Source organism: Ictalurus furcatus, chromosome 23, assembly GCF_023375685.1.
Source record: "Ictalurus furcatus strain D&B chromosome 23, Billie_1.0, whole genome shotgun sequence".
NCBI classification, from domain to species: domain Eukaryota; kingdom Metazoa; phylum Chordata; class Actinopteri; order Siluriformes; family Ictaluridae; genus Ictalurus; species Ictalurus furcatus.
Window position 1 is genome coordinate 386,462 of NC_071277.1, and position 13,951 is coordinate 400,412.

Here is a 13,951-nt window from a genome sequence, read left to right on the forward strand (position 1 = left end):
TATGTAATGGACCTAACAAAATAATCCAGTTGTTGAAGTGGAATGGGAAAAAAATATGGAAAAGCTATGAAACCCCTAAATAAGATCTGGTCCAACCAATTAACTTAACTGCCAGCACATAATTACAGTGCTTTGAAAAAGTTTTTGGCCCCATCCTGACTTTTTCTGGTTTTGTGTATATCTCCTACTAAATTGTTTCAGAAATGAAAACAAAATCTAAGATAAAACAAAGGCAACCTTGGTAAACACAAAATACAGGTTTTAAATGATTTTTTTTTTTGTTATTTACTTGAAGCAAAAAAGTCATCTAATACCAACTGGGCCTGTGTGAAAATATATTTGCCCCTGTAGTTACTAATTCCCCAAATGAAACTATGAAACTGCATTCATAATGTAGTTCAGCTCGATTAGACGCAACCAGGCCTGATTAATGCTAGCTGTGTTCCATCAAATCAACACTTAACTACAACTTTTTCAACAGCATGAAGTTTGGTAAAATGTCTTACCCAGTAACAGACTATGCCAAAGTTAAGAGAAATTCCAGAAATGATGAGGAAGAAGGTGATTGAAATACATCACGGGAAGGGTTACAAAGCTATTTCAAAGGCTCTGGGACTCCAAAGAACCACAGTGAGAGCCAGTATCTCCAAATGGAAACCTCAGCACAGTAGTGAATCTTCCCAGAACTGGCCGACCTTCCAAAATTCCTCCAAGAGCACAGCAACGACTCATGCAGGAAATCACAAAAGAGCCAAGGACATCAAAGCAACATCAAAGGAACTACAGGCCTCTCTTGCATCAATCAAGGTCAATATTCATGACTCCACTATCAGAAAGACACTGAGAAAAATGGCATCTATGGAAGAGTGGTGAGGTGAAAACAACTGCTAACACAGAAGAACATTAAAGCTCATCTGAATTTTGCCAAAACATGCCTTGATGATCCTCAAACATTTTGGGAGAATGTTCTGTGAACTGATGAGTCAAAAGTGGAACTGTTTGGAAGACAGGGCTCCCGTTACATCTGGTGTAAACCAAACCCAGAATTCTGCAAAAAGAACTTCATACCTACGGTCAAGCATGGTGGTGGAAGTGTGATGGTGTGGGGATGCTTTGATGCTTCAGGGCCTGGGCAACTTGCAATAATTGAGGGAAACTTGAATGATGCTGTCTACCTGAAAATCCTAAAGGAGAATGTCTGGTCTTCAGTCCGTAAGTTGAAACTCAAGTGGAACTGCATTATGCAGCAACACAATGATCCAAAGCATAGGAGTAAGTCCTGGTCCTAGAATTAAGTGAAAGACTGATCTCCATTTAACGGAAGCGTTTGGCTTCAGTTATTTGCTGCTAAAGGTGGCACAACCAGTTTTTCACTTTAAGGGGACAGTTAGATTTTCACATGGGTGATAGGTGTTGGATAATAATATAAAAAAATAAATGTTTACTCCAGTTGCCTTTGTCTTGTGTTGTATTTCGTTTGAAGATCTAAAACTATTTAGTATGAGAGATACACAAAAACAGAAGAAATCAAATACTTTTTCACAGCACTGTACATGGCAATTCTTGAGGAAAAGTTTCAGTCTGCCAGAGATTTGAGACTTGGACGGTGGTTCACCTTCCAGCAGGACAATGACCATAAACATACTGCTAAAGCTATCCTGGAGTGTTTTAAAGGGAAACACTTAAATGAATTGGCAAAAATCCCAATGGCTAGATGTGTTAAACTAATCGAGGCATACCCCAAGAGACTTGCAGCTGGAATTGCAGCAAAAAGTGGTTCTGCAAAGTATTAACTTTGACTTTATGCACACTCAAGATTTCTGTTTTTTGCACTTTCAAAGTAGTAGGCATGTTGTGTGTATCAAATGGTACAAACCCCCCAAAAATCTATTTTAATTCCAGGTTCTAATGCAAAAAACAGGGAAAAACACCAAGGGGGATGAATATTTTCCTAGGGAACTGTATATACTGTCAGGTACATAGGTCCATAAGTATTTGGACACAGACACAATTTTCATAATTTTGCCTCTGTATATCATCACAATGGATTTGAAATGAAGCAATCAAGATGTGCTTCAGATGTAGACTTTCAGCTTTAATTCAAGGCAGGCTGTTGCATTATGAGCAAAACTATGCTATGTACACAGCTTCTGTATGTAAGTAGGTACTCATGCGATATACCTTTGTAAAGCTAATATTCTTGTGATTTGATTGTTATAAACCGTTTCAAGATACAATCACAACAGCAGCTACAATCAACGTCTCTGTCAGACCACCAACATGCAAACAAACACTTCTGAAACGGAGTCAACTCCCCTGTGAAGCCTCATAGTTGTCCACTTATCCATAACGTCCCGACAAAAACACTCTTTACACTTAAAGAGGTCCAACCAATCCAATTATGTAAAAAATATTTAGTTCAATATACATTTTACATCAGTTGCTGAGTCATTTCATATTACTGGCAGATGTGCCTAATTTTTCACGTATTCTCCGTAATAACTTCAGTTCGCATGTGAATATCCCTTATCGCTAGATTTCAAAATGGCCATTGGACTCTCTCTGCCCTTTTGGTTGACACCTCATTTGAACCAATAGGAACTTCCATGTCCTGTCCATAGCCTTCAATAGCCAATGAGAATCCGTGCTGAATGGAGCTGCCTTCCGAAAAGCTTGAGACTACTGAAACAGATTGTGTCAATGACTGACGCATTGTATAGTCAATGAGATTCTGAAAATTATGATATGCTGCTTCATGGGTTTCAACACTTCAATTTAAAAGTTCCCCTGTAAAGGTGCATAACCAGTGGCGTAATATCATGCAGTTTCAATTATGAATATATGTGTGTGTGTGTGTGTATGTATATATATATATATATATATATATATATATATATATATATATATATATATATATATAATGTATATAAATGAAGACCACAATGAAAAAAGATCAGAGTCACAAAACTGTATTTTTGGAGTTGTGCATCCACGGCTGTTGATTGAGCAATGAAGAATGATCTCATAAATGTACTTGGATGATAGAAAGATCAGGGTCACAGAATTTCCCATTTAAAATAAAGCTATGCTATGGAAAAATGATCAGAGTCCAGTCATATGACCGAAATCAGCCAATAGGCTTTGAGTAATGGCGGATGCCCGGCTGAGTGAATTTCATTGTTAACTTACTGTCAAATTTCTTCAACATATCTCATTAGTAATTGCTCTAATATTAATATAATAATAATAATAAATAATTAACAATTAATTGATATTGGTATTAACATTAAATAATATTAATATTTGATAATTAATAATTAATAATATTCAAGTTGAGATTGATGTATAATGTATATTCTGTGAGTTTTCAGTATTTAAGTGATGTTGATGCTCAGTTGAATAAATTAGTATAAGTTCATCACTGTATTACTGGGAATGTCCACGAAAGAAAGATCAGAGTCCACGCAAGAATTTTTTCATGCTTCAATTAACACAATGTAAACAATAATGACAACTTTTGGTGTCTTCATAAAGACTATGAATGGGTCTAGTGAACACATCAAGATTTTCTCTGTTCTCAACTATTATTACATAAGAAGGTTCTGAACTTTTAAATTCAAATTCTGGAATTCAAGCACAATGTGACTCTGATCGTTTTATCATTGGTGCCTTCATATATATATATTTTGTAGATTACTGGATATGTGATATGATAGCTCTTAGTGTCACCTTTCATTATCAAGAGTAGTGGCCTTTTTATTCTAGGTATGTATACATGGTTACCAAGGGCCATTTGGAGTCTCGAAAAGGAGATTTTGGTAAAATGCATGGACATACCCTTAGAAAAACATGTGCAAAATATAAATTTTCTTTGGGATTGTTATCAAATTTGAACTTGGACTAGGAAAGGCTTCATGCTGTGGTCCAATTGTGTTTTCCAGCTTATAGCTCCCAGTTGTAGTCATCTGCAGGCATCTGTATGCAAAATAAAAACAAAACTTCTATTTCAGTGTGTTGAAACTTCTATTACTCAATACCGGTAGCACTTACAGTGATTCTGTGGAAAAATCTTCAGAGTGTTTGTTTTTTTTTTAGTTTCTATCTGGGCCTAAACGTTTTTATAAATAAAAACACACAAATAATCTCAGGTGGCAAAAAAGTGCATCCTATTTCATCAATTTCATTCAAAATCCATGCACTTCAGGTTTGCTGATTTTTAAAGTTCAGAATATTGGCAAAAATCTTGATCAGTCTCTCTGGGCCAGTGCACCACTGCTTCATGGTGTAAAACAGTGATGTGAAAGTCACTTAGAGCCTATATCTTACAGAAGTGGTGTGACACAGCTCATCATCATCATGCTGATGGAGAGCCTACAGTAATACATATTAACCCTTGTGGGCTATATCGGTCTCTCTTTTCCACCCTGGATGTTCTCAGTGGAATAAAGTGCAACAAGGATCTTTTGTCATTCCAGCACCTTCCAAAAAAGCAAATTATTTCTCTTAATTTGGGGCTCAGGATGGAGATTTGTGTTTGTAGTGTATCAGTTTTAGTTCAGTAAAGGTTTCTGTTGTCCCAGCCACCAGGGCTATTGATTCCAAGCTTGTGTTAAAGCTGCTATTGCAGGTATTGATTTTGTAGCAAAGTGTCATGATATCAGATAATGAATGTTGTAGGAATTGCAGCCATTGGCTTTTAAAGAGAGATTGTAATTCATCATGGAAGTGTGTGTGTGTGTGTGTGTGTGTGTGTGTGTGTCAACTTGTATTTTTTTTTTACTGGTATAATGTAAGTAGATGTTAAGCTTTTGTAAACCTGTCCACTGATCTAAATTAATGAGGTGGAATATGGTGGAATAATAACTAATTACCACACACACACACACACACACCAGTAAAAAAAAAAATGCAAACGAAGGGAATGGATGTGGGTGTGTATGTTGGACAAGAACATACAACTAAGGGTAATAAACACAGACTGATTCATAGCCACAGTATCACAACCAAGTGTGGATTAGGCACACTGCTTAGTGTATTATTTAATTAGTCATTTTAACACCTCTCAGAAAAATATTGTATTTAATTGTATAGTATTTCATGTCACTCAGACAACTGTAACCATTTAAACAATTGTACATAACTTCTATATACTCTATATGGGCAAAGGTTTGTGGACACCTGACCATCACAACGATATGTGTGTCTTCTCCAAACTGTTGCCACAATGTTAGAAGCACACATCTGAAGTGACTTCTTCTGCCTTGCACTCAGTGTTCCCAGGATAGGCTCAGGATCCGCTGCTACCCTGTTCAGAATAAAGCACTTACTAAAGATGAATGAATGAATGAATTTGTGTTTAGCAGATTAAGAGGAGTCTTGGATTCTCTGATGCTACCTAAAATCCCCTGGGATTTTTATTTATTTATATTGGATTGAAAATATTTCAGCAATTCAGCTGTTAGGTTGTCCCATTATGCCAATATCTGTTGCTTGATTAGTCTAGGTTTGAAGGGTGTTTCCCATTTGTAGACTGCAGTGAATGCCTTGAGCTCCAGGACAGATTTTGGTGTATAATTGGATCTTTCTGGCCCTCCTTTCAAGACTCAAAATTTCTCCACAGGACAAATATTTTCACCTCTGGCTCTTCTCACTTTACTTTTTATCTTTTGTCCCTTTTAAAGACTATGTTTACATGCATATCATAATCCGATATTAATATTCTGGAATATTCCATTATTAATCTGAACACTTATAAACACATATTCCGATATTAATTGGAATTTGGCAATATTCTCATTAGTATTAGTATGTAAACATCACAATCCAATTGCCCAATGCAGATTAAGACAATATTCTGATTCCCCAAATTCTGATTCCCACCCCTGGAATATGCCTCCTTTAATCAGAAATTTGCTGAATATAAACATCCACTGAAAGGAGATATATGCGTATGCTCAGTCTACAAGCAATTGTGGGTGCTAACAGATGCTTAGCTGTAGGCTAGGTATTAAGGAATGCCAACTCAGGCATACTTACAACAACCATGTATACAGGAATATTTCTATGCCTGTATGCATATAAACATTGTATTTGGAATATGGCTGCAACACAAATATAGACCTTAAACGGAATTTTATGTGCATGTAAGCATAGTCACAATCTTGAACTCTTGATGGATAGTTCTTTTAGATGGATTTTTTGGAGTTGTTTGTGATGTGTTAATATCAGTTCTATTTCACCCCACCTAACTGCCAGGGGCGGTGTCTCGACACCTGGATATCTTCTTGTCTGGGTGCGCACACATGTTGAGACCACAAAGTCACATGGTGACCTCATGATTAGAAAATATAATTGTTAACAGCCAACATTTTCTGGATCCTTTTTGCTAAGTTTCTACTGGTGAGTGATAACCCTTATTTCATTAAAAAGCATAAACATCACTTGTTACTTAAGAAAGTGTGTTTACAATCTATAAAAACAAAACGCTCAAACTCATAGACTTAAAGAAAACATTGAAAGGCATTGTGGGAGTGATGAGAAAATTCATGGCCGTCATCATCTGATTAAGATGCTGCCATGAAAGCTGGCTTTGATCTTAGGAAATGTCTGCAAGGGAGGGGAACAGTTAGAATTTAGCTTGGGCTTTCTTCTTCCCTCTTGCTTTAAGATTTGGCTGCAAAGATGGTGACAGATAGTGTCACCATTCATTTCCTGCTCCACTTCCTGCTACATTCTTAGGTGAAGTAACACTAGGAACAGAAAGCAATAGTGAATGGCAAGCATTTGCCTGTTCATGCTTATTCCAAATGTAATTGTGATTCAGTTCCAGATACACACATAAGATGACATTTTTTTTAACTGAGAGAAACTAAAAGCTTTGTGTTTGAAAATAGTATTTTTTAAATGCTGATTCCTTTTATTCTCTGTGTTTTTTAATCCAGGCCTCCTGTATTGGCAGGCAGCCCTGCATTTTCTGATATCTCTGTCATCAGAATCCCACCCCACCGGAATTCTTCAGGCATAGGAGTGGATTCGACCTTTAGCCCCCCACACCCATACATCAACCCATACATGGACTACATCCGCTCCATTCATAGCAGCCCCTCTCTTTCTATGATCTCTGCAGCTAGGGGACTCAGCCCTGCAGATGGTAAGAACTCTGGGACCCATTCTGGGGCCTCTGACATTCCTTTTGATAGGCACTCCATAACAGAGAACATACATTTCCAAAAAATCTCTTTAATGCACAAAAAAACTTCTAACACTTTATTTCATTGGTTTGAGGAAGTCTAGCAGTGTTAACATGTCACTACTCTACCTTAATTAATTTTTAATTATACATGAAACTTAAAAGTGACAGGAAATATCAGCATCACAACACACTGACAAATTTCGTACAGGTTACTCATAGCAGTATATTTTTAATGAAGGAGGTCAGTTTAAATGTTAAACTTTTTCAGAGACTGCCAGGTGGCTCACACTTTTTGCTCTGTTCCAGGTTCCAGTACAATCTAATTGAAAAACTTGAAATATCTGTTAGAGCAGGGCTTGATTGGGAAAAATTGGTCTTAATTACATCCCATATAGTGGGGACTCAATGGACCCCAAGTACAAAGGTTAGACAATGCAGTACACACTCAGGTAAAAAATATATATACCTTTGCTTGTCACTAGAATCTTTAGAATATCTTTGTATCTTTAGTAAGTATGATTCACCTGACAAAGTAAACACACTGTACTTTTAAAAATTTAAGTAAAGGCAAATAACTGAACCTTAAGGGCCACTGTTGTACCTTTATAGTATGTTGTCTATTATATTTTGGGAGACCCAGTTCAATGCAGAGTTTGATATTTTCCTAATTGATTACATACCATTGCCTTAAATTAGTTTAAAGTTATACTATATTCACTTTTCCTGGTGAACGATGCCTCCTAATGATACAAAAGATCATTCATTTATCATTGTCACCCAAGCAAAAGTACTATAAGTTATAAAGCACAATAAATAAAGTTTTCACTTTTATGTTATGTGCCTTTTGACAGTACCAGCAAAGAGTACCTTAATAATGACATCATATCAGCTTGTCTATTATGTAGCAAACCCTTATATAACAATACTTTCTCCTCAGCATGCGTGATTGTTCTCTTATGAAAAGGGAGACTGTAGCTGGGTTATTGTCTTTGATCTTCTTCTCGTGTCATTGCCTCTGCAGAAAGAACAAGTGAGTGTAGTGGTCATGTTCAAAGTTAAAGGGAGGAGGGCTCAGCCCAGGGTTTAGGGCAAAGGGCATAACATGGAGGGAACCAGGGAGGGAAGGCAAGCAGCATGGGCTTGAAGCTTCAGGCCTACAGGGAGTTGTTTGGGTCCACTGCACAGAGCCAGACTGAAAAAATCAATTACAGGGTTGGCAGGAACCTGCTGTCTTTAAAGGGTTGCCTCAGTGTGCTGGCCCCTTGGCCTACTGCACAGTCTGGGAGCTTTAATTGAAGATTCGAGTTCAATTACTGAAAGAGGCTGGTTGGAGGCTCTTTCTAGCATGCCTCACTTCAGTAGACAATGATTCCTCTGGGTTCTCCATTTTCCTCCCACTGTCTAAAAACATACAGGTAGTAGGTGGATTATCTATGGTAAATTGTTCCTAGGTGTGAATGAGTGTATGAATCACTGGCGATTGACTACACAGCAAGCCTGGCTTTTCCTAAAATTCCATTAAAATGCACCAATGAAATGTTTACCAAAGTGTCTATATTATTCATCTCTCTTGGTGGAATTCATTATTTTAGCAAAAACAAATATCTCATGCTTATAACTCAACCTCATTTTGGTCAACAGTAGTGCAGCCTGCGTGAAAATGATCTTTGAAGCCCCCAATACAGTACACTACACAATAGTCATTCAGTGAAGCTCATGTGTGCAGCTCAACTACTTTTTGACATGAAATGACACTGCTAATGTTGACATCAACTTAGAAAAGTATTTTGATGTACATACTTATGAGGAGAGACTGAAAATTATACAAGAAGAAGGGCAATGGCCAAAAATTTCATTCAAAAGTCAGGGAACACAAAGGGTAATTTCAGCTCTCTAAAACAGATTGGCTGTGTTTGTTATTAGTCTGATATGCAAGTGGTGTCTGCCATACAAGTCTCAGTGAATGAGCTGTTACTATAGAAACAATAATGTGTTATGCTGCAAATCTCCTGTTCTACAACATCCTGAAGGTGTTCTGTTGGATTCAGATCTGGTGACTGGAAAAACCACTAAATATATGAACTCAGTGTCATGTTCATAAAACCAGTTTGAGATGACTTTTGCTTTGTTACATAGTGCTTTATCATGCTGGAAATAGCCATTAGAAGCTAGGTAAATTGTGGCAGTGAAGGGATGCACATGTTCAGCAAGAATACTCAAATAGCCTGTGACATTCAAGTAATAGCTGATTTTGTATTAACAGGCCCAAAGTGTGCCAAGAAAACATTCACCACACCATTATGCCACCTCTACCAGCCTGGACTGTTGAAACAAGGCAGGTTGGGTCCATGGATTCATGCTATTGGCATCAAATTCTGACCCCATCATCTGTGAGCAGAAATCGAGATTCATCAGCCTACAGGCTACTTTTTTTTCCAGTGTTCAACTGTCCAGTTTTGGTGAGGCTGTGCCCACTGTAGCTTCAGCTTTCTGTTCTTGGCTGACAGAAGTGGAACCCAACATGGTCTTCTGCTATTGTAGCCCATCTGCCTCAAGGTTCGACATTTGCATTCTGAGAGGCTTTTTTGATCACCAAAATTGTACAGAGTATTGTACAGGGCATAGCACTCCAGTTCATGCCTCGCCTGATTGATCTCACCTGGTTCTAATCTACTCACCCAATCTGCAGCATTTATAAGCCCTGGTTTTTCAGCCACTCATCAACAGATTGTTCCGGCTTCAGTGCAGTACACTTCTGGCTTTCCTCGTGCTTGTTTTCAAGTTATGTCAAGTGTTTTTCCTCATCAAGTAATAATATGCTTATCCTATTTTTTTCTCCTTGTGTTCCTGGTTCACTGGTCATGCTGCCTGTCTGCTCTCTCCCAGCTCTCTTCCTGCTATGCCCAGCCCCACCTTGCATTCCTCATGGTTCACTGACTATGCACATATTTTACATTGTTCCCCCTCCCCTCAGTGGCATCACATGAGTACTTATCTCTTATGCTGCAGACCCGTGTTTGAATCCCTACATCGGCTGACACTTCCCTCACACCTCCACCTGACTCCAACCCCAGGCACCTTTCACCTCCAGTCCTCTCCTCCACTCATTTGTCAGTCCTGCCTCGAGCCTTAGCCCTGTCCCATTGCATAATGGGGAAGACCCATGCAGCTGGGTCAGATCCGGCTTTCTCCCACTGAGCAGTAGAGAAGATTCCAGGCAGGCACGTGCTTCTATTGTGGCCGACCATGCCATGCCCTGGTTAAATGCTCCCTGTGGTTAAAATGGGGTGTTCACCAGCTGAAAGGGGGCTATTAGTAAGCCAAACAGCTGCCACTCCTGCCCCCCTATCATGCTTTCAGATTCCCACCACCCTGTGCTACATCCAGCTCTCCATTCCCATCCTTGCATTTATCAATTCAGGTACCAAAGATAGCTTCCTGGATAAGGAGTTAGCATCCCAGTCAGGAATACCCATTGAGTCCCTGGATTCCCTATTACTGTCAATGTCCTGGATGGGAAATTCCTGGCCCAGATCACCCATTGCACTGCCCCATTGCTCCTTGTGCTCTCTGGGAACCACTGTGAGAAAGTTCAGCTGAACCTCATCTCCTCTCCAGGTACCCTGCTGGTGCTAGGCTATTCTTGGTTGAAAAGACACAATCCCCAAATAGACTGGTCAGCAGGCAGGGTCATGAACTGGAGCCCTTTTTGTCACTCTTCATGCCTGAAATCAGACCTTCCACCCACTCCAGCCACCACAAGTTCCGTTTCCAAACTCCCACTCATCCAGACATCTCCACAGTGATCCCCATCCCACCCAGTACCTCAACCTGGGTGAGGTTTTTTAGCAAGGACCCTTGTTGACAGCATAATCTGACCTTCCTCCTCACTCCTGGGTGCCAGCTTTTTCTTTGTGGTTAAAAAAGATAAGACCCTCTACCCTTAACAACGTCACAGTACTCCTGCCGCTCTGCCTTCGAGCCACTGCATGGGGCCACTATTTTCACAAAGTTTTACCTGCGGAACGCATACCACCTGGTCAGGATCAGAGCAGGGGACAAGTGGAAGACTGCGTTCAGCACTCCCCTGTACCACTTAAAATATCTGGTCATATCTTTCGGCCTCACCAACACCCCAGCAGTTGATACAGCCTGACCCCTCACTACAGTTTATCGTAAAGGTGGATGCCTTTGAGGGCGCACAGTGACTTAGTGGTTAGCACGTTTGCCTCACACCTCCAGGGTCAGGGGGTTCGATTCCTACCGTGGCCCTGTGTGTGTGGAGTTTGCATGTTCTCCCCGTGCTGCGAGGGTTTCCTCCGGGTACTCCGGTTTCCTCCCCCAATCCACAGACATGCATGGTAGGCTGATTGGCATGTCCAAAGTGTCTGTAGTATATGAATGGGTGTGTGAATGTGTATGTGAGTGTGCCCTGCGATGGATTGGCACCCTGTCCAGGGTGTACCCCGCCGTGTGCCCGATGCTTCCTGGGATAGGCTCCAGGTTTCCCCGTGACCCTGAAGGAAGGATAAGTGGTATTGAAGATGGATGGATGGATGGCTGCCTTTGATTCAGGTGTGGGTGCTGTACTCTCCCACTGATCCGTCCCTGACCAGAAGCTCCATCCACGTGCCTTCTTCTAATGCCGCCTCTCCCCAGCTGAACATGATGTGGGGAATTGTGAGCTACTAGCCCATAAGTTAGCATTGGAGGAATAGAGGCATTGGCTTGAGGGGGCTGAGCATCCATTTATTGCTGGAACCAACCACAAAAACCTGGCCTACATCCAGTCCACCAACCATCTAAAATCCCGTCAGGTACGCTGGTCCTTGATCTTAGGTCAGTTCAATTTCACCATCACCTACCTTCCAGGCTCTAAGAACGCTAAACTAGATGCCCTCTCCTGCCAATTCGCCCTCTTAGAGGACCTAAATCCTGACACCATCCTCCCTCCTTCCTGTGTTGGGGGGGTCATCATATGGGAGATTGAGACGGTGATCAGGAAAGCACAACACACCCAATCCGATCCAGGTAATTTTACTCCTGGTTGTCTGGTGCCAAGAAACTCACCCCTAGTTATCTAATCAGCTAATCCGGAGTTGGAAGCAGCACTGCAATGTGTCATTGCCAACAACCCCTCCACCTGGAGGTCTCAGCTTCCCTGTATTGAATACGCCCTCAACTCTCTGTCCAGTACTGCCACTGGTATGTCCCCCTTTAAGTGTTCCCTTGGTTATGACCCTCCTCTGTTCCCCACCCAGGAAGGCAATATTGCCATCCCATCTGTACACATCCACATCAGGCACTGCTGCAAGATATGGAAGGAGGCCCATTCCAGCCTGCTGTGCTCTGCTGACTTAAACCGACACCTGGCTGACCATCAAGGACAGCCCCAAGAATTTCACCGCTCATTATCTAGGCCCATTTACCATCGAGAGCATCATTAATTCCTCCATTTTCAGACTCAAGCTCCCCAGATCCTGGCGCATCCACCCATCCTTCCACGTGTCCCAACTTAAGCCGGTTCACGATAGCCCTCTGATTTTCTTTTAACTTTGTTTTCAAGTTAGGTCAAGTATTTCTGTGCTCATCCTGTGTTTTTTTCTCCTCGTGCTCCAGGTTCATTGCTCAGGCTGCCTATCTGCTCTCTCCCGGCTCTCTTCCTGCTACAGCCAGCCTTGCCTTTCATTCCTTGCGGTTCATTGACTCTGCACTCAGCTCTCATGCTGCCAACTCAAGTTCAAGTCCTAGTCTCGCCGACACTCAACCCTGCTCATACTTGGCCATGCTCCCCCTCCCATGTGTCGCATCACACGAGCACTTGTCTCTTATGCTGCAATAAAAAAATAGTCTGCACTTATATAGCGCTTTTTAACCTTAGCGGTTCTACAAAGCACTTTACACTGTTTCTCATTCACCCATTCACACACACACTTACACACTTGCACACATGCAAGGTGCTAGCCTGCCACTGGGAGCAACTTGGGGTTCAGTGTCTTTCCCAAGGACACTTCGGCATGTTGGCTGGGGATCAATTAGGGGACAACCCGCTCTATCTCCTAAGCCATAGCTGCCCAATTAGAGCAACTTACTATTATATGCTCTTCTTCCTGGCCTTATGAGAGGCGAAATCTTTGATAATCCATATCTCTAACCATGACACATTCAACGGATATGCTCAGTATCTGATGTCCAAAAGCAGAATGGCAATGTAGGATGGTGTATTATTGATTGTTGGAAAAAAATATTTAGCAGATTGCCCGAAAAAAGTTATATTTTTTTAGTCATTATGTGCAGAAATCTGATCAACATCCATATGTTTATATGTACTGATCCTACCATGGGTAGGATAATTTTTTTTTGCTTCTGATTTTGTTTCCTTTTTTTTTTCTTTTTCATTTACTGAATTCTGATTTTGCGTGTACACTTTCTCCTTGCTTCCGTCTGTGCCTCACTAAAGGGAGGCCCTCAGGCTGTGGTGGCATGCAGAATAACTGGATTGTTTTGTTCTCTTCCAAAAGTCTGTGTGCCACCCACAGCTCTTCACATCTCCAAACTTGCCATCCCATCCAGAGCACGCCACAAAACATTTTGCTAAGGGCAACAAAAAAAAAAAAGCAAGGCAGAGACAATTAACATAGTAACCCTTCATCCCTCCCCATCCACTTAAAGATATAATACCCATATCAAATTCATTTAGAATTTTTCTCTTTCATTTATACAGCCAATCTGAGACGCACATTCCAGGCATAGAGACTA

At 40.7% G+C, this 13,951-nt stretch overlaps 1 protein-coding gene across 1 annotated transcript in view; it reads left to right on the top strand.

Moving 5' to 3' along the window:
- Positions 1-13,951, top strand: part of gli3 (GLI family zinc finger 3) — a 193,291-nt gene that overhangs the window by 128,990 nt on the left and 50,350 nt on the right. Inside the window, exon 6 of the mRNA XM_053610917.1 lies at positions 6,942-7,150. Within this exon, the coding sequence (XP_053466892.1) occupies positions 6,942-7,150 (209 nt within the window). The remainder of the gene's footprint in view (positions 1-6,941; positions 7,151-13,951) is intronic.